Source organism: Aptenodytes forsteri, unplaced genomic scaffold (assembly GCF_000699145.1).
Source record: "Aptenodytes forsteri isolate BGI_AS27 unplaced genomic scaffold, ASM69914v1 Scaffold349, whole genome shotgun sequence".
Lineage (NCBI taxonomy): Eukaryota > Metazoa > Chordata > Aves > Sphenisciformes > Spheniscidae > Aptenodytes > Aptenodytes forsteri.
Genome location: NW_008794452.1, coordinates 3,212,156 through 3,236,359, shown reverse-complemented (window position 1 = coordinate 3,236,359; position 24,204 = coordinate 3,212,156). Strand labels below are relative to the sequence as shown.

At 37.6% G+C, this 24,204-nt stretch overlaps 1 protein-coding gene across 2 annotated transcripts in view; it reads left to right on the top strand.

Annotated features, from left to right (window-relative positions):
- The window catches only part of CTNNA3 (catenin alpha 3), a 596,807-nt gene that overhangs the window by 360,777 nt on the left and 211,826 nt on the right, over positions 1 to 24,204 (top strand). For both annotated transcript variants that reach the window (XM_009290520.1, XM_019474931.1), the window contains one exon: positions 13,467 to 13,559. In XM_009290520.1, the coding sequence (XP_009288795.1) occupies positions 13,467 to 13,559 (93 nt within the window). The remainder of the gene's footprint in view (positions 1 to 13,466; positions 13,560 to 24,204) is intronic.

Here is a 24,204-nt window from a genome sequence, read left to right as displayed (position 1 = left end):
CTGGTGTAAGCACTGCTTAGCAACAACTAAAACATCGGTGTGTTATCAACATTATTCTCATCCTAAATCCAAAACACAGCACTGTACCAGCTACTAGGAAGAAAATTAACTCTATCCCAGCTGAAACCAGGACACACTGCCAAATGGCTTTTGTACTAGCATTTTTTCCCCCACTGCCAGGGTGATGCTTTTTACAAGACCATACTTAATAACATGAGTTCTTGAATACATTGAAATAACTGAGAAGCGTTCTTGTTCTGAAATGCAGTTTGTGCACAATACTTAGAGAAGCTATCTAATATCTTGTATTTGAGGCAAGAAAACAAAAAGTAGGACAAATCCTTTCATAATACAGACTTAATATCATAAATAGAATTAAAAGAATAGTGGCTGAACTCTCCTTAAAAAAAAAAAAAGGCAAGGAACTAATCAAGAAAACATAGTATGGGAAGTCATGGACTAGAATTTCTGATCACAAGGGGAAGGCAAGTGATCTTTGTTTAACAGGGAAGTTGGATGTTTTTGTTTTTGACAACTTGGTTGAGACAAAAGGCACATACTGTTAGGTATTTCCCTTTGGTGTAATTCATTCTCTGCAGAAGCTCTTTAAAAGAAACTGAACAACAAACTCAAGCAATCTGCAATAATGTCAACATAGTTACTTCCAAGGAGATCACATTTCTCACATTTTAACATCATTTTATTAAACTGCTTTTTAATAACTATTAGCCTAATATTAAAAATACTGAATTCATGACAAATTTCTAAAACTTTCTTCTTCTGAAAAACATGGGCTGGTCTTGCCGGACACAAGGAACCTCCTTGCTATACTAAGTAGGATGGAATGAAAGTATCAAGGCGTGTTTTCTCTTAATGAACTGTCCTCAGTCACAACGCTGTCAGCTCTCTTTTACTCAACTGGCCCAGTGAAGTAGTAGCCATATCCCATGTACTTTTGTGATGGGAAGTTCAGATCATCATTCTGAGTTTTAGCTTAATTAACATGTACCCTGTCAGCCCTTTATTAGGAATCATTTATATGTTATAATTCTAGACTTCCTTGCACAGAGATTTGTTTCCTTTGAAACATATTAGTAACCCCCACATCTCTTACTCTGTTGTTGTTGGACAGATGTCTACCGTGCGTTAGGATTGTTTCTCATCTGTGCATCACTTTACAGTGATTAACAGTAAATTCATTTACCCTTTTTCAAGGACCGGGTACTGTAAACAAGATACAGTCTCCATAGGAGCTTTGTCAGGGAATTTAGTAGGATCACAATCCTACGCTTTGAATTCTATCCACATGCTTAAGGGTGAGCCCACACGATGCCTCGGACTGCATCGCAATCTGCAGGTTGGAAATCTGGATGGTTTTATATGTAAGTTTTGGTTGCAAAGCTTATAAACTGTTTTAAATGTTTTCCTTTGTTACCAATTTTACCTTTCCTAGACCAGAGATCACATTGCAAAAATGAGTCAAGGATTTCTTCTAAAATGTTTTATGATCCTTTAAACTCAATTAACATGAAATAAAGACTACCACTGACACAGAAACATTTTGTTAGTACATTTATTCCATATAAACTACAGTAGCTAGGAGACTATCTCCAGCTCCGCTGCAATTGGAATTCGCTGTCTATAGATGGCTTTCACAGTAGCTGCAGGAATACAGCTCATGATGCCATTCACAAAGAGAAGAAAAACTAATAAACCTGAGAAAAATTACTTAGATATTCATTTAAGGGATAAAGGAAGGGTAAAAATGAATGAGAGGATTAATTATATTTTTACAAGATATTTGAAATGTAGCCTACAGTGAATGCATAAGAATATATTGTAATGCAGTAATGACATAATGTAATACATAAGAATATACTATGTGCCTGTGGCACAGATTAGATTTTTACCACTGGAGCAGTACAACATTTATTTTGCTTTACAGACAACTTAAGTTATCTAGTATACATACACGTATGTACTTCATTATGAGTGATTTATGGATTGTTTTATAGCCACTGCAAATACAATTGGCTTGAGCATTTCATAAAAAGCTTCCTCAGCATGTTTACAGCTTTACATTTCAATTTAAAGTTTCAATTCATTTCAGTATGGAGACTTTTTTGAATAGCGTTAGCACATACCCAGTCCTCATGCCTGTCCTGGTTAGTTAATATTCAGTGAGAAGAAAAAAAAAACCATTGGCACTAGGAAATCACGGTGTTTAAAGTGTCTTTTCACGAAGCTACTCTTTCAATAAAAAGGCTCTTTTAAGCTTTCCAGGCACGGGCTCTTCTGCCCCGGCTGTCGGGGTCGCAAGAGCCCAATTGGGCCGGGCCGGTCTCTGCCGCGCTCTGTACTGCGACCCCTCGTTTCCCGGCGGGGGAGCGACACCTCCGCCCTCAGCCACACACCGGGCCGCCCGCCCGCCGTTTCCCGCCACCACAGCTTGGGTGGGGGACGGCTGGCTGCTGAGGCCCGGGCACCCATCCCTTAGACTCGGTCCGATTTCAGCGCTGCTGGCCGAGGACACGCTTAGGATGCAGTCACCAGATCACCCTGGCACAGAACAAGCTGGGGAGCAACTGTGTGTAATAGGGCGGAGGGTGCGCCGCTCCCCTCCCGCCAGGCCGGCCAGGGCCTTTGCAGCCGCCAGCTCGCCCCTCTGCTCGCCGGCAGCGCCCCACCCCCATCCTTCTGGAAGGTTCTGCGGTCACCCTGCGGTTGTCGTGTGGCAGAGCCCTCAGCGGTGGCTGGGTGAGTTGTGGTGGGTCCTGCCCAGCGGGAGCGATGGGTTTCGTTGCTCATTTCTCTGTCGAGCTTTTAACGTAGATTACCAAGCGCATGTTTTCGTCTTCTGGAAAGAGAATTCCGCCATTCCTGGACGAGGCTTTTCTGAGTGCCGAGCTGCCTGGTGCTGAGGAGAAAACTGTGCGGGCAGGCAGTGCCCGGCCCAGAGCATGCAGGGCAATTCAGGCCGCTAAAAACTAGTAATATCTGTGTTTTTTCTTCCTTACCAAGTCATCGGTGTTAAGAGGTGGTGCTTCCATTTTGCAAGAAGTAAGCTCAATGGCCTTGTCATTTTAAGGCCTAATTTTGTGCAGCATAAAATCTAAAATACTAATCCGTGAGGCAACAATAGGAAACAATGTTAGGAAGTACCTTTTTTTCTGGGTTGCCAAATTTTCAGTTCTTCGAGTCAGAATGTTTGGCTTTTTTTGAGATGAAGGAGTGCATTTAAGCAATAATGAGCTTTTGGGAGCACTTGTGTGAGCAGCTGCTCACCAGTGGAACTGAGGGATATACAGTCCAGCTTAGAGTAGTATTTTGATCAGTATTTGTACTCAATTATTATGTGTTATGCTTAAAGCTCTTTGGTGATAGAGTGGTAAAATAGTCCTCCTCTGGATACTATTTTTTCAAGTCCTGTTCAGTGGAAGCAGGACAAGAAAAGACTAAAGGTCTTTATAATAACACTGGAAACATTAAGGTATAGTGTATCCTGTGTAACTCTGTGAAATGAATGCATTTTTAGTTTATGGTAGATAGAAATTTATGCATCTGTGTTCTGTGATTGTTTCCTGTCTTGAATGAGGCTATATGAAAGGCTGTACCTTGCTTTCTGGTAATCGTTAAGGTAGTCTTCTCTGAGTTACTCTCCTTTATTTTAATTCCAGGAAACAGCAGTTGTCAACATTTCAACTGTTGGAAAGCTTGGGGCGGGGGGGAAGGGTCATCCAATTAATTGTAAAGTGTAAACCCAAAAATTTTTCTGAAAATACTTTTTTTTTCCTATGTGCAAACATGCTATGAGGGTTGCACACCATTTAGTGCTGAATTGGTCCTATCCTGTTCCAAAGGTTGGAGAAGGATTCCAAGAATACTGAAAGAGAGACTTAATTCATGACAAGTTCTGGAATGGGACTTTTTTTCTTTCTGAAAAAACAATATTTGAAAAGCATTCTTTAAACACATCTGATGTGTTTATTTGTGTGAGGTAGGAGGAGCTGGTGGTTGTGCATCACATAAGGTGCCTTAGACACTGACCTGCTTGCTTCAGTGAATTTCATCCTCTTTTAAACTGGGAGGTGGACCTTGTACTTGCTCAGGGAAGGCTTTCAAAGTGCTAGAATTCAGATATTGCCACAAGCTGAATCTTGAAAAAGCTGGATGACACTTTTTTCTTTTTTTTTTTTTCCTTTTTTTTCTTCCTTTTTTTTTTTTCTTTGTTTTGGGAGGGCAGGAGGACCTCCGACTACACTTTGCATGGATATCAGGAAATTACTTCTATGATAAAGCATTTTTTTCACTTTTGAAGAGAAGTCTTCTCAGGATTGACAATAAGAATGCCTAAAGTTTCAGGTTAATCCTTCCTGTCATGCAGTATGTAAAGATACGTAGCTTTACACTATTTCCCATTTTTGTTATATATTCATTCTATCTATGCTTTAATTTGGATTTTCATTATAGTACTAACCAATTTGTACCATTAATAATAAGTTAGCAAATACTGCCTTCATTGATACTCTGTTGTCCCTGTTTACTAACCACGTATGCTGGTATACATGGTTGAATGTTTATGTGTATTTATTTTGCAGTACTGATTTGGTTCAATTAAATATCTAGGGAGGAAAACTGTGTTTCTGGAAAGTCAGTGACACCTTTTGGTGCAAACCTTAACCAAAGTCAGTGATAGTATTTGGGATTTTCACAAGTGAAGTGAAATTAGCATCTTGTCCTATGCATTGGTATGTTTTAGTACTCCTTTGGTTATTGCTAGTATCATTGAACTTCTGTTCAGTAGTTTGCAGGGAAATACAAAGTTGCTGCACTGATTTCAGGATTAAGGATGTAAGGTAGTCTTTTTGCTCTTAGCTCTGTGAACAAAAGGACAACCCATCACCATGAAATTTTGGTGGTTGTCTCAAGAAGAGATTACTCATCTCAAGAAGAGATTTACTTTTCTAAGAGAAACTGGACATGCTGAATTCTACAGTAATTCTTAGAGGATAAACAGTTTCACTGTTTTTGAATTTGTCACATGCAATTTGCAATACAGTACTGTGTCCTGCAGAAAATAAAGTATTAATGGTGGATGTGTGAAAATTAATATCAAAATTTCTATGGCTGATGTGAGCTACTTTATTTCTGGTAATACGACAAATTGTATTATTGAGTAAGCGTATGCTTGTATCTCCCTGTCTTGTTTCCTTTCAACTATGGAGAAGAAAGTGTTCTTTTATTGCTGAAGAGTTCATTTATGCTTCTAGCTAATGTGCATTAACATTCTGCATGTCAAACTTTATTCAGCTGTAGCTGACCCTCAATGTGTTATTGTTGACTCTTCTATTATTCTCATCCTAGATTTGATTGTAAGTGCTCAAGCACCACACAAATCTATAATTCTGTAGCACAAGTTGATAATAATGGTAGTTGGGAATGAACTAGAATGTAGATTAACTGCTTCTTAGTGCAAAAAATACGTGTTCCAGAAACCTGTACTCCTATACACTTTCTATATTGCCAAAGCAAGTGGTCAATATTAATGTTAGATATAAAATGAATTGCGATACTTTCTGTGGAGGCAAAAGTTCTGTGAAGGGCTGATCCTGAAATGAATTAAATTCTGAAGGTATGTTTTGTTGCACTGATCTTTCATTTTCGTTGATTATCTGTGGATTTATTGGTGGGTTCCCCTTGCCTCTTATGTCATGATTTTTTGGTAACTATTTGTGATACAGTATTTATTACATTTCTGAGTGGTGGTTCTTCCTAACTTTTCAGAGGTGAATTCTGTTTTTCATGTATTGTCAAATTAATTAATTTATGCTTAGTATGATTGACCTTTTATTTATAAAAATCTAAATCTGCAGCATGTATAACCAATCCAGGTGTTGCATCAGAAGAATGTGCTTAAAGCATAGCCGGTTTTGTAAATGGATAAATACCTAATTTTTGTAGGGGACTGCTTCTATTTTGAACTCTTTTAAGAACTGTTACAGGAATTGTGGTTTTGTTTTTCATTCAAAAACAATAATTTAATGTTTTATTTGTCAGGTGTCCTACTTCTTCAAGGAATTGAAAACACTTACATTGAAATGAAAGAATTTCTGGCATTGTAACTAAGTGATTACACTGCTGGAAAGAAGTCTGATTCCTCTCCAGCTCCGCTAATATTTATTAAGTGCTATGTGAGAGCTGTGTGGTTTCATTTAGTTAGCATACTGAGTCTTCTTAGCTGACGCTGATTTAAATAATAGAGGGTGTATACATCTTGGAGGAAATACACTGCATCTCCTGGGATTGATTTCCATCTCAGTTAACCAGTCAGAGGCAAAGAGGTGAAGATTTTGATTCTGACAACAGGAAGAGTCTAAGATTTTGTGGCTAGGGAAAACAAGGGTAACCCGAGTATGCTTGGGTATTTGTATGACAGAACCATATGTTATTTAACAGAAAAATCCTTAAAACAAGAGTAATGGATATTATTTTGTAGAATATTTGAATAATGAGTAATAAGAAAATAAATGAGTATATATTCATGCATATGTTTGGATCTTACCTTTGTTTTATAGAGGAAAAGGGCCTGAAATCTTGAGTATTCTAGTGGTAGTTTATTATATGTGTTGTATTTGCCTCTTTATTATTTAGGTGCGGGGAATAGAGGGTTTCGTGCAGGGAGGAAAGGAAAAAAGAAATGTTCATGCAGAAGGAAAGAGGTATTTGGAAAGTTTACACTGAAACACGTAAGAGGATACAAAAAGATCAGTTGATGGGGGGGAACAGGCAAAATATTGCCTCTCGTAAGATGGTATTTTATTTAAAAACTGGAAAATATATGGGATATTTGGAATTTGAGATGTTGTATTTGTTTTGAGAACTGGTTGATCCACCTTGATCCTTACTGGCTTTTGCTGGTGACAATCTGTTCAAAAGCACTTTAGTGTGTGTGGTGCCCAGTTCCCTCAAGGACTGTATATTCTGGCAGTGAGTTTTGATCACTCCTCCTCTTAGATATTTTAAGGAATTGGCTAATTCTGTGCATGACTGATGGCCTCTTTCTTTTGCTCCATGGTTAACTGCTATCTTATTTGCCATGTTTGTTGTCCGGCTGAGATAAGGAAAATCAGAAGGTTGGTTATTGGTTACATGATTATAGAATTGGATAGTCACTTTCTCCTTTTGAAAACCATGCTTTCTTCTGGTTTAATGTAACATACAGCAGCTCTGTCTACTGCTAAATAAATTTTTGTCTTCATACTGGCATTTTTTTCTGTCTGCATGAAGAAAGAGGTAGGGACAAAGCAGTAAAACAATTGGGTTTTAGTCATTTCTTCGCTTGTCCTATTCTCCTTTTCAGGTAGTTTTCTTTATATTTCTGTACTCGTGTCGTACTGCTGGAAAGCCCTCTGTTGCTAACATTTCAGCAAACGGTGCTAAGGGAGAGGTTTCATAAAGTAGTTTACAGTTAGATCTTTCACCTGCTGTTATGTTTGGGCTCATGGAAGGACCTTTCTTCAGATATCAAAGGCGACTTTGTGGTTATTCCAGTAGATTAAGTCTGGTGCTGGTGTGGATGGCACATTTTTTGAGAAACTGTCAGTGAGACACAGGTCACACCTATAGACAGTTTGTATTTAGTGGACTCTTCAGCTAACTTGGATTGCCAGATCACAAATGTAATCCAAATACAATCTCTTTTCTTTGGTTGTAACCAGGGCTCTGCACACTGAGGTCTAGAGAGGAAATCCTTAACTTAGTTCTTCAGCTGTCTTTACTGTGACCCAAAGCAGTGAGAGAAGGCTTAATGGGGCTCTGCATCAAGCCTGACACCTTTATTGAAAAGGAAATTATTTCTGAAATGTTACTGTGCAGAATTCTCCCTTACATATGTGCAGTCTTTGCCTCAGAGTATTGTGTTTAATTTATTTTCTATTTTTATTTTGGTTGAGGCCCAGTTTATTAAAACAATCTCCTAAATTAACTTGTTTGAGATAAGACTTTTCTGAGCACATGGAACTTGAAATAAACTGGTTGCAGTGGGTTGTTCCAGATTTATGTTGGTTAAAAAAACCCAAAACAGTCTAGTCCATTGGTATTAAAATACCCTTTATTAATTAATTACAGAAGTAAAATCTTTAGCATGCTTAACAAATAACATTACAGGAGACATTTAAAGTTACGTAATACTCCGAGGAGTTTCTTCATGTTAACAAGGTAGTTGGTTACAGTTGAACAGGAGCAGTGATAAGCCTCTGGTGTACAACGTAGAGCTAATTTTGTCGAATCAGTAGTGATTATGGCATTAATGGAGTACTATGTAATTCAGTTCTGCAGAAAATGGAAGAGATAAGAGACATACAAAATTAAGAGAAGTGCAAAAGGAACCCAAAGATGAGTGAAGAGGCTTGCGGATATGTAGTGCTCCACAGTAGTTAAATTAGCAGATTCAAGAATCTTTCTGGAAGAGTAGAAGGTGAAAAGCTAAAAGAGACAGGGAAAGCAACATAGTATATGTTAAATGTATTTTTGAGTATAGTTTCTAACTTTAGTCCCACAAAAGTAAAAACTAATAAAAATTAAAGTAATAGTGTAACTTCTGACCTGAAGTATCCTAAAGCATGTTATAAACAATGCAAAAATAACATATAAACTCTGTCAGCAGCTTATAAATAGCTCAGTATTACTGTTTGACTTGATCTGGAAAGAAATTAAGTTTCACGGTAGAAAATGGGTTGGAAAACAAGCAACATTGTGATATTACTTTATTGCATGCTGGAGGTAAGTTTTCAGTCCACAGGAATATGTTTTTTCACTCTAAACAAATACTCTAGTCAATGTAAGTTTTATTAAGCTCATAAAAATGCACATAATAATCATAAATGCATATAAAAATGCAGCAACGACTAGAAGATGTACATACATCAATGTAGCCTTTTCCTTAAAAAAGTATAGAGTCATTATTTGTTGTTGACCTTTCTAGTTTTTCCATGGTATTTCTTTGTATGAACAGTCATTTTCTTCAAAAGCGTTTTTAAGGCTTCATGAATAAAGCTAGCTAAGAACACGTAATAAACTTGTAGAAGATAGTTAAGTATACCACAAAATTAGAAGCAAAGAATATCTAAGTACCTTTTTTCATTTATAGTTGGAGGAGAGCAGACTAACAGTTAAAATCAATTAATGCACATGTTTTCAGATAAAAGCTTTTCCAGTTGTGCTCTCTCCTAGATATACATGCATGCTCCGTGTAATGTGTAAGTCAGTGAGAGGAATATGATTAGTTGATTTTTTTTTTTTTTTTAAACTGATTGCATAGCATACACAGGTCTTACTCTTCACAATTTCTAGCCTGAAAAGTTGGTGGCTCACCAAATTCTAAAAAGAGGAACCCCCTTCCCCCAATAAAGAAAGGCAAACCCTCAGTCAATAGTAAAAATAAAAACACAAGTTAAAGTGCCTGTAAGAAGCTTGTTTAATATAACCAGGTATATAAAAGAAATGTGCATTGGCATGTTTTGTGTACAGATGATGGGCATCAAATAATCCAGTCTTTGGTGCCTTCATAATCTAAAAATCCATCAGGCTAATGGAGTATTTTATCTATTGTCAGTGCTGCACTTATCTGCTTAGTTTAAAGTCTTCCTCTTCCCGCTGCACCTTAATTAGTGTATTAATTATGTTGCTAAAACTCATCATGGATGGTTTGTTCACTGTTCTTCATGTTTTCAAGGAAGAGCTGTGTAACTGCTTCGTAGTATCTTGGAAATGTTTGGAGAGAATGATTACGAATAGACGCGTTGCATTGAGTAGTACAAGCTGAACAAAAAATGCTTTTTCACATGGTAAAAAAAAAAAAAGTTGAAAAATTTCTGATGGCTTTTTCTTTTAAAGTTCTGTTGGAGCTGATTTCAATCAGACCAAAGCTTTGTCTTTGTCCTGACAAACTTTGCTCTTCAGAAAGAGAATGATTTGCTGACTGAGAGGAATCATTGGCTCTTCATTTTGCAATTTTATTTATTTTTGAAGTTGCAGTGTACTTGGGCTTGAAGTCCCTTTAAGGGAAGCTAGTGACTCTCGAAGAATACAAAAGAAATGTGATGTATTTGTGTAGCTTATATAGCTTAGGCGAGAGACTGTAGCGTGATAAAGGATTTTTGCTCTTTGAGAAACCTTCCAAGATGTGCATGATACTTTCAGGAAGGTAAGGTGATAGGTCTTCTCTGAGCTAGGGCTTGATTTTCTTATGGGTTATAGGCATTTGTGTTGATGAAACAGCTTGTCATCCTTATTAGCAACATTACAGCTTCAAAAGAGACTTCAGGTTCTCAAATGCTCTGCCCTATGCTTGGAAAAATTACACACAAACACACACCCCCACACCCCATTTGACTCTTTCCATTTGATTTATGTGGATTATTGTGTTTTGGATTTGTGTTAAGGAGATCTCTTCAGGAGCTGGTGAGGAAAATACTAACAGGGAGTGCGCTGATGGTTCAGACCATGCTAATGACTTACTGGAATCTGGATTGTCTTTTGGGTGGAATAGCTACTAGTCTAATCACCTACTGAGATTGACAGAGAACCCTTGTACTTATGCATAAGCTACATGTAGAAAAGTGGTGTCACTTAAATGCCAGGAGAAGAAAATTCTACCCATTTTCTAATGGAAACAAAAGATTTGCTAATGTCGATCAAAATGAAAGGCAAAGGACTAAATTCATTGTTGGTGTAGCACTGTAGTATGAATTCCAAATACCCAGCAGAAATGTGACACAATAAATGTATTTATTCTAAAGTAGCCAAATACTACTTTCTTTAACTTTATTGATTTTTAAAAGACATCTAATGTCAACAATAGACCTCTGTTTGTTTGTCATCGTAAAGTGGCTTAACATAAATTCCTAATGCTTATATCCTTAGTTTTCTGCTCGTGCTTTGAGAATACTATTATGAATTGGGCCATCACCAAGGAATACTTAGAGCTGAAGAATTGGGAGGGGAAGCATAAGATCAGAAACAGTTTTTCCTCTCTATAAATATATTAAAAAGACCATGGCTGTTGACTTCAAATAAAAGAGAATACTTATGGATTAAGAGATCCTTCCCAACCTGAGCATGTTTTGTCAGAGAAGAGCCATGCTTTTTGATCCTTCTAATCTTCAACGTGATCTGGTAACATATGCATCATATGTCCCCAGCTGCTGATCAGCTACATAGAGCTATTGGCACAGATTGGTTTAGAGTTCATTCTCGTATTTTGAGCAGGGGGTTGGACTAGATGACCTCTGGAAAGCTTTTCCAACCTAAATTATTATTCTGTGATTCTGTGACACAATTTATGTCAAGGACTGGATTTGTAGTGAGATGTTTCAGCCAGTGCAACTGTGAAACAGGATAAAAAATTGTTTTAAGCTGTCTCTGTATCTGCCTTGCACATCAAGGCAGGGAAAAAACATTTATTGCTTACAGCAGAGAGCTCAATCTTAAAACTGTTCGTACTGATAAACAGGAGCTACGTATTGCATGTTTGCAGTGGATCCCAAGAAATTAAAAGTAAAGTTTTTCTGGGAATGCTGAAGTTAAATTGGAAAACCTGAGGAATCTTACAGCAAAGAGAAAAAGCTGCTGAGAGTTTATTTCGTCCTGGTGGAATGGCTTGTATGGCCTTTTTTTTTAACCTTTGAAATGTTACTGCTTTAGGCATTGAGGAGCTCTTTAAGAAATAGATCAATAATATTTGCACTGAGCCTTGTAGAGTGCTGCTTTTTATATATGATGGTATATTAATGCAGTGTGAATGAATGCAGTGTTACATTTGGGATACACAAGAAGCCCAGTAACTGGGGCAAAGAAATTAAAATATTCAAACCAACGTGAATTTGTTGTTGCAACTGATACTGAAAAACCCTGATCTTCAATCCAAAGAAAAATAACTGGGTTTTTTGGAGGGGAGGGAATAGTGTCTTTTAGAGTTGTATTATGATGGTACCAAAACATCTGTAGGTAACTTACAGCTGAAGAGTCAGGAGGGGAAGCGTAGGATCAAAAACAATTTTTCTCAAATATTACGTTAAAAAACCCATGACAGTTTACTTCAAATAAAAGAGAATACAGCTTGAGTGCATCTATGAAAATTGGATTTCTTCAGTCTTAACCTTTATTTTTTATGTGGACAAGATAACACATCACACAGGTGGGGAACCAGTGAGTTGTATTGGAATACCGGAGATAGGTTCATAAAATATTTCTATGTAGGCACAGGCGTACATAGAAGGCCATGCATTCTAGCCCTTATCTTCTTCGGAAAGTGTCTTTCTTAGTCTCTTCTGAATTTTGGATAGGAAAAGTAATTAATTTGGCTATGCACTGACTAATTCCTTGTAATTGTTTACATCAATTAAGAATAATAAACGCTGTTGGTAATAGATCATCATTGAACTATTGTTCTTTCTTAGAAATAGCGTCCTAATATGTTGATAAATGAAGATTTGCTTTTATTTTGCAGCAGCTGGACTGTAGAACTTGTTGCATGAGTTTTGAATAATTACAAATTAACTATGCATATCTATGTTTATATCTATGTTGGTATTTGCAGCACTACAGAGGTCTATTTCTCAGGCAGTTCTTGATCTACATTAACATTGTAGTGATATATATGTAGTACAGCTACTTCAGTGAAGGCTATGAAGACTAACAAATCTGTAGGAGTTTACGTAAGGACGTTATATGACTTCTGTAGGATGAAAAGATCTACTGGGTCCCAGTATCCCAACCCCTCTTGTGCCTTTGTCAAGCCTGTCTGTAACAGCCTGTTGATGTTGAATTGCAGTGAGCTGAAGTGAGTGCTCTTTTTCCTTCATCTCTTCAAACTTGTTGAACTGTGGAGCATCATGGAAGAGCTTTTTTCCTTTAAAGGAAGCTGTATCTCCATGGTGTATAGTAAAATAAAACAGAAGATAGACTTGTTCTTTCACAGATTTGAAGTTTCCTTATACGTTTTCAGTGTAAGTTGCACTAATATGACTATTTCAGTAGAAAATTGTACCACTAATTAAGTAATGATCTGTGGATAGCTCAGGGCATAAATCATTCTGTATTTCATTACAACAAATCAAGGCAGATGTTATTTGATCTTTAAGGTTTGAAGGGCTCTGAAAAATTAACAGGCATGATCACAAGCAGTCCAGCTGAAGCCTTAGGATCTTATTTTGAAATTTCCTGATGTTATCTAAACACCACTCTGCAGCTATTATGTGCTGGGGAGAGGTCATGAGATTTCTCGTTACTGTAACCTCTTTCCACAGCTCCTTTCCCCCCCCCCCCGTGTTTCCTTGTTCAAATATGTTCTTTGACAAATTAATTTCCCCAAATAATGAAGGCTTTCTAGCAGAGATGTTTTTTGGCAAGTTTGAGAGTCTGGGGATGAATACTTGCTTACAAAACTGTTTGTTTGTTTGTTTAAGGTTGCTAATCTTGCTTGTTCATTGTCAACAAATGAAGATGGAATGAAAATTGTCCAAATGGCAGCCAATCACATAGAGACTTTGTGCCCACAGGTATGACTTTTTCAATTAATTCCCATTACAGCGCACTGAGCATACACTGTATTTTTGTCACACAACATAGATGTTTAGTCATGCTCCTTCAGTCTAAATTCACATTCCAGTTGCACAGCTTAGTGTAGTAAATGGAGACCAAATGATAAATCAAGGACAAATACTCAGTTAATTTGTTTATTTTTTTCCTAGTGGTTAACATAGGGATTGTTAATAGTCTGTATTGATTGGGAGTTTTAAAAAGCTGTAAAAATTACAATTGAAGAAACATGCTGCTCTGTTTCTAAAATTAAACCTGATTGAATGAACAGTGTAACATGATAGGCAAATTGGGAGTATTTTTACTCTTAGAAAGCAATACATATTTTGACCTTTAACTTGAAATAATATTACCACTTGATTTGGTTTTTGTGTATGTAAATGTTAAAGTATGAATTCTTCTGATTATCACCAATGCAAAAATTTGAGCTTTTGTCTTAAGCAAATGAATAAAAAACAGCACAGCTACAGATAAATTTTTGGTACTTACTGTCTTATAAAAAGTGTATTCACTCTGTATTTGTCACGTTCAGAATTACAGAGATACAAAAACTTCTGCAGCTATATCTGTTTAAAGCAAAGATTTTACTCACGTGAATCTGATCTGAGTGTTTCAGCCTTGAGGCTGCTTAATTTCAAGATCACTAGTTCTTTGAAGAACACTATAGTTTATGCAGTGGCCTAAATATTCTTAATGTTTTGTGTGTTTGAGTGCTAAATGTAGTTGAAATAGAAGGTGAAGAGCAAATAATAGTAATAGGTTCAGTTACAAGCTTGAGAAGTCCATTTTATGCCTGTTGAGTAAATGCAAGTACTTGGGGAAAAAAGAAACTTCTATCAAGGAAATGTGATATTCCGAAAATATCACAGATCGGTGTTTTCTCTTGAATCATTCAGTTTCAATGTCTATTTTTATAACTTTTACAGTTCTGTGTTTCACATCCCACTCTATTTGATTTAATGTGTTACTGGTTTTGTAAGAAGATTGCTGGCTTGTAAGAAGAGTTCATGAATAGCTTCTTCCAGCTTCTTTGTTTCTCCAGTGTACCTTTATAATACATTAATATGCATCCAGATGTAGCTTTTTAATTGAAAACCTTCACTTTCAGTATTACATCTGATACCAGAAACTCCTAAAATCTAATTTTGACTAAAATACTGATTTTCTCCACAGCCGTTTAAGTTATAAGGGTTTTAATTTCCTATAGTAAAATGGAAGTTTCTTGTTTGTTTTTTCTTCCCTTTTTTTTAAGCTCGAGGTAGACCGGGGTGAATTAGTTGATGATTATAGATCTGTCTAAACAGAGAATGTGGTATGCACATGATAAGATTATATTACTATTAATGGTGTGTTCATTGTGCAGGATTTGCTACTTTCTCAGGTAAGGACCATTCCCTGCGAAAGTAGTTGGCATTTTACCTAAGTAAGAAATAGCAGAATAGGGCTCCTGCATTTTTCAGTAAATCAGATTATGCCATATCATTTAAAAATCCTCCACAGAGAAAATAATTATCTCTTGGATCCCTGCAGGGCATATCAATTAGAGTTTGGAACGGGGAAATTTGCATGTAGAACTCCCCAGCGTTCTTAAATCTTTAGAGTAAAACCTGGGATTTTTACATGCTCTGAAAAAAAAAAAACCAGCAAGGAAAACAACACCTACAGAAAACACCTTGGAGTCTTGGGAGTTCTGCAGATTTGACCAGCAAAACTTCCCATGTAGCACTGGGGAAAAGGCAGATACAGAATTGGCAAACTCTGGAGGAAAGCCTTTTAATTTTTAGAATTCATAGACATGCTTATGTTATATTAATTATACTGTACAGTAGTTAAAATGTAGAGGGTTGATTCTGAACTCTGACCATATTTTTTTCTCAAGTGAAATTATTAGCAAATATTTTGACTGTTCAATAAATGAAATAAGCTAGGCATGTATGTTAGAGCTGATCTGAAACACATGCCTGTTGTTCCTGAAATTTCATGAATACTTCATGAGAAATGAATTTTAAGATTATTTAATGTTAAATGAATAATAATTAATAGAATAAAGAAATAAAGAGCTGCTAGCATATGTTTTGTTAAAGTAGGAATTACTTCTGTTCATGTTACTAGCTTTTGGTTGGGAGAATTTTCTTGAGTGTTGTCAGGTAGGTAAAATCTACAGTGTCACTTGTTCTGTGTGGGAGTCCATGTTACTTTCCTGGTGTGCAAACAAGATCATGACCTCATCAAATGCATGAGAAAGAAAGAAAAGAGGAAAAGAACCTGCAAAAGCAAACAAACTTCTGTTTTTGAACAGCAAGGATATAAATCTGTAGAGCTGTTTTGCTAATACAGATCTTGGGTTTGTTCCCCTTATGCTTCAGTTTAGTGGCTTGTTTGAAGAAGTCTCTGGTTCTTCTAATAGTTAGTCCTCTGGAATAAGCAAAGATACCTGATAGAGGGTAAACATGTCAATATAGAGATGGAAAAAATATCCTAAATGTAGGAAACCAGAGATTAGCAGACAAGGATCTGGCTTCTCTGTCTAAATTCTTGATCAGTTCTTACATTTTTACGGGCTAATCGGCTTTCAGGTGGTTCAGCAAGTACATCCGGCACACCAGCCCAACAAGAGGAACAAGGGAGAAAAGACCCAGAAAAACCCGTGTGTTTGTGTAGAAGGAAGATCTAGCCTGTTATTTGACCTGGCTTCTGTGTTAATACTGGGTCCTCTTTCCTTACCTCCCTTAAGGTAGGCCTCTGGTTTTGCTGGGTTGGCGAGCTCTGCTGACGGATAAGCTTGAGGAATAAGGATGTCTTCTGCAACAGGCTCTGAAGGAGGGAGGAGGTGAGAAGGAAGCCATTGATCAGATCTTGGATGGAGTTGAAGGCCTTAGATATGTGACTTAACCTGGGATAAGGATAGGGTGTTGGGGAAGAGCAGGGAAGCAAGATTGAACAGTAGCCGAGGTAGGCGAAGGTGTGCTTGTTCTCTCTGAAACTCATGTTTTTCAGAAACACGCAGTGGAGGTGCTGTGGTGCACGTAATGAGAGAGAATGACATTTTCCTCCCTGAGTAAATGGAAGCTGGGGAGTGCCAAGAGCAATAATGCAAACAGATCCTGAGCTGATATTTTTGAGGAAAAGAATGACCTTGAGCCTAAAGCTGGAACAGATACTACACGTTTCAAAGTGGAGATCAGAAGTGGCTAGTCTCAAGGCAGCAGCTGGGAAGAGCTTCGGCATGTCAAAGGGCTCTGGCTAGAGCCTTCTTATTAGCATAATGATCCCTGGAGAGTTTTAAGGAGCAGGAGACTTGGGCTTGTTTTGGAAGAACCATACCTGAAAAAGCGAAGTTTAGACTCACTTCCTTTGAAGATGAGATCTTGCTAGAGCTTGCTACAAGTTACCAAAATGGCACAGGGTGATTAGTTCTGCAGTGAGCCACATCTGTTCTGGTACGTCATGCAAGGAAGTCAAATGCAGGAAAAACACATGAATGTTCATGGTTTAGCTTAATCTTTATTTGGTGATAAATACATTTTTAAAAATCATTCAATCCCATGCAATATTTTTTATCAGATATTTTAAAAAAGATAAGGTATGCACTGGTATAACCAGAACCTCAGATTGTAGTATTTTTAGTGAGTTCTGTTTTTCTCTTAAGTATTGAGAGATAGATAGAAACCATCTAGTTATAAAGCTATTAGGTGAGAAGGAAATCTATGTAACAGGAAATCCATTAGACGTTGAGTTGCTCTTTGTGTTTAAAAACTAAAAATAAAAATGGAGATGAGGGAAAATAGCTTTAAGAAAAAAAGAGAGAATGTGCATCTTGAGCTATTTTAAATGTATATGAAGCTGTCACCTCATTTCTCTTCTTAACTTGCACCTAACCAGAAATATATCAGAACGTAAAGCAGATATTACAACACATTTCAGAACTAGTTTCTAAGCCGCTGGAGGAAGTTTGCAAAGACATAAATGTCCTTCTTTATAGCTAGCTACTGTCAATGCAAAATGTATTATGTGGAAGACAGTGATTCAATGGATATGAAATGCATGCTGAGCCAGTTAAATTCACGGTCACTTCTGATGTTTAGCGTGCTTGCTCAGATAGTGATACTGGCTCTGAGAATGCTGTCTGCCTGAGTCTTATCTTTGTATTCAAGCTATTGGAGCTGTTAGGTAAAAAGTAGTGCTCATTACACATCATTTACTGAGTACAGATGTTGAAGAGTGAGCACCTTGTGGTAGGCCAAAAACTTTGTCACAAGCAAGACAGAGTTACAACCCATGGTAGATCTGGATACTAGGGTTTATTTAAGAACCAGGGAGATCAGTTTTTACCCTGCTTGATGATACCACCATGCTCACTCATTTGTTTTCCCCACAGTGTTATTTTCAGTAGGTCTTGACTTTCCTTCCCGGCGGGGAGATTGCTGCTAGTCCAGGAAGGTTGGGCAGAAAGTTATGATGGTTTTGTCCTGTACATCTGCTTGCAGTCACCTGTCTTGGGGCTTACTGTCCGAAGTCCCTGGGTGTCTCCCAGTATTTGTATGCACACATTTTCCTGACCTCCGGGATCTTTTCTCACTTCCAGGACTGTTTCTCCAGCCAGGATCTTCATCAGCCTCTTTTTGGGCCCCTAAACCCTTGATTTCTTCCCAGTCTAAGTGTGTGTCCAGAAGCATGAAGTCTGATCCGCCTCCTAATTGGTGGCTCTGTTTTGTGTCTCTTTATTAATTGGATGACTTAGGATGTGTCAGCTTTGTTTAGCTGAGACATTAACAGAATTTAAAACCAGTACATACCAGTTGCAGCTAGCTAGTACCAGGCTTGAGCTCGAGAGTTCAGACATTCCTCTTCCCCTGCCCCAGTTATCTGCTGCCTATAAGTGCACAATTTAAACTGTTTTTTGCCTACCACAGTCCTACACCATTCTGAAGGAACCATTTGGAAATAGGGGAGGTGAGTAAGTGGACCTTTAATGACAGAGCATCAGCTACACAGCCAGTCTAAGACCTCATGGGTCTCAGGCATCCGAGTGGATTGGTGTGGTTGACTCCTCTGGCAGGCTATGATGCCAAGGGCACCTTACAGCTTGCTTTGAAAAAGAGCAACTTGCAGTACAGAGTAGTCTGTCCAGTAAAACTACGCATCATGCTTCACTCATTATATGAGGAGGCTGAGAACCAAGACTTGTATCCTAATATGGCAGAATTTGTCTAGTGAAATATTTATTGTTGCTTAGATGGAAGCTGGCTTCCTCTTAGTCCTTGGCACTCTATCTAAGGGCATGTTTCTCCTGAGAACCATGGAACATTTGGTTCTTTATTCTCTCACATGCTAGTGTAACATCAGTAGAGGCTCGTGTTTTGCTTTGATGACTAATTATTGAGGAAAAGTATGAATGGGAAGATGCTATTTTAAAACAAATGCTTCTAACGTCTTGACTTTCAGTTTCACCACTGGTGTATGTGGAGTGTCTCAGTTTGGAAACAAATATTTAAGATTTGATACAGTTTTGATTTATTTGTTTTGTAGTTGTATTTGATGTGTTAGTTCTCTTGATGTCTATAGTACCTTGATGCCTCTAATCTTAAAATTGTTCTACAGTGGAGTGCCCAATTGTAGGCGGGGTTTGGTACCTGTGGTAGCATTTCTGCCCTGCACTGCTTGTTCAGAACTTTTTACTGACAAAGAATAAAATGTTTATTGTCAGTAAGCTTCGTGTCACAGGCTTTACTCTTTCCTGTTCATACTGGTTTACTGAGTTTGTAATACTCAGCAAATGGATATCTAAGTGTGTTTGGTTTCTCCCTTATCCTATTTCTCCTTCAGTAGAAATGTCTTCTGTGGTTCATTTAGTGCCCACATTTCCCTTCCCCTCCCACCCTCGTTTCCTTTGCACATCTGCACCTACAGTTCCTCTGATGCCTTAGCAGAATATTATGCAGGAAGTTAAGTTGGCATACTTGGAAACAGAGGCCTAAGTTTGTTAGTCCCGTTCCTACAACACTTCTAGTTCAGCGGTGAGGAAAAAGCTGTAACAAACACCAAAAAGCTAATTAGGATCTAACTAAATTAATAATTCTGAAGGTATATGAAAAGGAGTGAGGAATGCAGAACGGTTGAGGTTAGACTCTAGCAACTTGTAGTGATGACTCATGACAGCAGACAGTTTTGAGTTCTTGTAAAAACCTTCTGAGAATACTTCACACCAGATTTCTGACAACTTTTAAAATGGGAGAATTATATTATTACAAAATAACCATACTGAAAGATCGGATTTAAAAAAAAAGAGTGTCTCTGTTAGATTCCATGCTTATGAGACTAAACTGCCTCTTAGAGAAAACCCTTTGCTGTTTCACTTCAACTTCAGTTAGTAGGGACACATGGGCTGACTTCATTGGGCCCAATAATTTGCTCTTCTTCATCCAAATACCGTTAGAAGAGTCCATCTTCTATTTAGACTCCTGAATTCACTGATCAAAATGTAAGAAAGTGCTTAATACTTATGTTGTTCTCAATGCTATCTACAGGGGAGCTCAAATCATGTGATTTCATTCACAAACTCCTGCACAACTTCATGGGGGATTTGGGAGAGACCCCTATCAGTCTTTGTGATAGGTTAGAAAGGACACAAGGTGTTTTGGTGTGTTCCCACTCTTGAAGGATGTCTCAGAAATTTCCAGCACTTCTGTTTAAATTTCAGAACATACAAAAATATATGTATAGTCTCATCTTCCCTCACTCTAAAAGCTCTCAGGGACAGAAGATGAATGTTCTGGTCATATTTCTTTTTGCTTCTTTCCTGAAAACAGCATTGTTATTATCTGCTCTAAATCAGGCTGATTATTATTTTGGTTTGCAGTGTGTTAGGACCTGTTTTGGGTGCCTGGCTTTGCTTGGTTCATTTTGCTAAGATTTAATTTTTCTTTCAATATAGAATTCAATGCAGAAATTAAATAAAACGCAGAATTACTACTTTTTAAATGGGAGCTCTCACCTTTCCCACAGAAAGAACTCTTTGACTAAGAATGTTTAATGTATGCAAAAGCATCTGGTAAGCATCCTATCTCAGTGCAGTTTTCAGCGCTTTCACAATCCAAATCAAAGTGTTTTAAGCAGGTGTATCTGTCATCTTTTAAGTAATTGTTTGGATTATGTTATTTAACACATTCAGTAAAATCACACTGCAAAATCTACTGTTAGTAAATTCTTAATAAAATGGCTGACTCCCAAAATGGAGTTTAGACATGGCCAACAGTCAAAAGTCCTGCTGATAGCTGTCTCTGAAAAGAGTTACCGCTGTTCTACAACTCTGCTGGTCATAGACTGGAACAGACAACGTTTGCTATGTATTGACCTGTGTTACCTGAGCACTGACCTCTAACATACTTAGTGTGTGGTATATTGGGTTCATTGTTGCAGTTAGTTTTTGTTTTTGTATTTGCTGTTCTTTCCCCTCCTACACCACTTTTTAAAAAAATGATACTAATGAAAAGAGCATAAGACTTGGCACATTTGTGGAAAATACAGCTCTAATTCTCAGTGCCATCTTTTCTTGCTGCTGGGAACTTAATATGCTGATAGTTATTTTTAGTATTGCTTGGTATGTGGTATACCACTAAAGATAGAAGCTGAATTTTTGGCTGTGTGAGTTTGTAAATAAATCAGAGTGGTAGTTCAAGTAACATGGAGAGGTATTAGAGTAAGCAAGATGCTGAGCTGATCAGTGAGAATATATACACGTCGTATTTCCAGGCTATTCAAATACTGATCTGACAGCTGTCTTTAACATTTTGTATTTGGCTTGTCCAGCATAATTCATCTGTTTTTTCAATGCCAACATGACTGTCTGGACCTGACTGCTGTATTTGGTATTACAGATCTGCTTGTCTACTGACATGTGTAGCTGCAGTGAGGAGAATGGCAAAAACTGCCAAGACTCCCTGCAAGAAACCAGCTCCTGCAGCCTTCCTTTCTTTGAATTTTAGTAATTTCAGCACTGTTGTAGTGATGCTTTCTTTCCTATCTCTCTAGCGGACAGTATTAAACCTCTTGCATGTTTTTTAGGGTCATGTGAAATGGTCTTTGTTTATCAGTAAATTCAGAAATACCGTGGAACCAAGAGTTGAGGAACTGAGGTGTTTTTTGGAGAGTGTGTGTGTATGTTTGTCTGTAGAAGAGATCCAGACAAAGCACCTCCAATCCAGTCCACAAGCCACTTGTATTCTGTCCTCTTCCAAAGTACACTGATTACACCTACAATTTGGTGCAAAGTAGCATGGAAGCCTTCAGCAGCCTAACAGTGACAGCAGTATGCCTGACCCATACAAATATTCAACTGAGGAGCTCTAATTTCCGAGCAGGGTTTGCATGTTCTCTGCGTTCTTTCTTAAAGCTATGATCATAACTTTGTTATGCTTCCTGTATGTTTTGTTCAAGCTTTAAATGTGAATGTCCTATAAATTTTTTTTTCTCAAAATTAAACATTTTATCAGTGTGTTTTTGCTTTATAAAAATGACATGGGGAATTTAGGCTTTCCTTTGAGCTATGGTTCGATTTACACTTAAATTGTTTAGCCCTTTCGGGCTAATACAGATAAATGGATATTATTTGCTTCTGTGTTATTTTCTAGAAAGTAGGTACTGTATTGAAGAAAACTGAAAATTCTCATTCACAAAAATGAGACTTGATAGCTAATAAGAGGGCAGCATTTTTTGATGTGTGACATTTTTCAGATATTGGAGTTTAATTATATATTTTATGATGCTGTGGATTTCTGAAGCTAGCAATTTACATTTCCTATATATTTACTTTTTCATCAGAGAAAATCAATCATCTATTTTGTTATTTGCTCTGGTACATTAAATGGTGGGGGACACTGAAGAAGTTTTTTATTAGCCTTATAAAAACCTTCACCAATATCACTTTAATAACCACAATTGTTTCATCTTCTTGGTTGAACCCTCTGTGTGGCATCTCCTTTTATCTGTCTTAATACTATTTTCTTCAAATACAGTAGTCTTCTGCAAGGGCAGAAGTAATGGGGGAGAACATGGTAAATCAGTGAGTTCTCTACCATCTGATTTGGAAGAGATAAAACAGATGTTAGTATTTCTAACAGTATCAGACATCTTCTTAAGTACCATCTCAAGCCTCTCAATTGAGAGATTAATTAAAAGTGCATATCATGCCTTAATAATAATATTTTTAAAACTAAAGGAATGATATTTTGGTGAAGTGATACATTTTTCATGTAGGTTTTACCATGTTAGAACTAAGTCCACACACAATGCTGCTGAAGTTAATGCAGAAATTGTCATTAACCTTGATAGCTATGGTAGTCTGCTTGAACATTCCTATGTTTAATTCCTTCTCTTACACCTTTGTTACACAACCAGTTTAATCTGGCATACATCGTCAGTGCTGCCAGAGACCTGATCTCCCTCCCTACTCTCAAGCTGTTATTTCTGCCTCTTTCCCTTGTGACTAACAATAGCAATCATACAGCTGTTCAGCGATCTGGATCAGGACACTGATGCACCTGAGAATTAACCTGGGAAGCAAGAAAGAAGGTTAGTTTTCATCCAAGTCTGTTGCCCGATGTAGTTTGCTGTATGGATATATGAACACTGCTTGCTGGCTCAAGGGAAGGAATGAAGAAAAAGGAGTCTAAAGGAGGAGCAGGCCACTGCTTTTGGTGGCAGTGCAGACTAATGCCAGGTTGAGCTGACAGTGGCACAGCTTTGGTGTTACAAGTTAATGTTTGTTTTCAGTATTAGCATGTAGCTGTTGTTACCAGCTACGAGGAGACGTTGCATGGAAAAAGTTGTTAGTCTAGTCCTCAAATATAATAATAATATATGATCCTATTTGGATAGATGATCCTTTGTACCATCAGAACACTGCAGTCTTAATGTGACGGGCAATTTGCAGAAAAGGGACATGTACAAAACCAGCCATGCTCCAGTTTCCAGTCTGGCTGGCTGACAAGGACTGAAAATGATACAAAGAAGAAAACCTTTCTCATATCCTCTAGGATCATTTACTGACATTAGTAGTTGTAGGATGTTACCTTTTTCTGTTTGTGAAAATTGAGGTTGGTTGTTTTAAAAAGGTGATAAAGCATGTGGTATTTTTAGCTAGTTGGGGTACTATGGAATCCTAAAGCTGTGGGCCACCAAAATGTATTAGAAGGCCTAATGCTTTGTGCTCTTATACAAATAGACTTAGCTGGATGTTTGCTTTGACTTGAACTTTTCCAATAAACAGAGTTTGAATGGGAAAAAAAAACCCACTATGACTCCTAGATTCCCCTGAATGTCTCATGTTGGCTGTGACTGCTTGGCTGTTTTGTAATAGTATTTGGAGAGAGAATAATTAACTACAAAATTCCTTGGGTGAGGAATTGGTTAGATGGTCGCATCCAGAGGATAGTGGTCAACGGCTCAGTGTCCAGATGGAGATTGGTGAGGAGTGGCATCCCACAGGGGTCTGTATTGGGACCTATACTGTTTAATATCTTCATCAATGACATAAACAATGGGATCGAGTGCACCCTCAGCAAGTTTGCAGATGACACCAAGCTGAGTGGTGCAGTTGACACACCT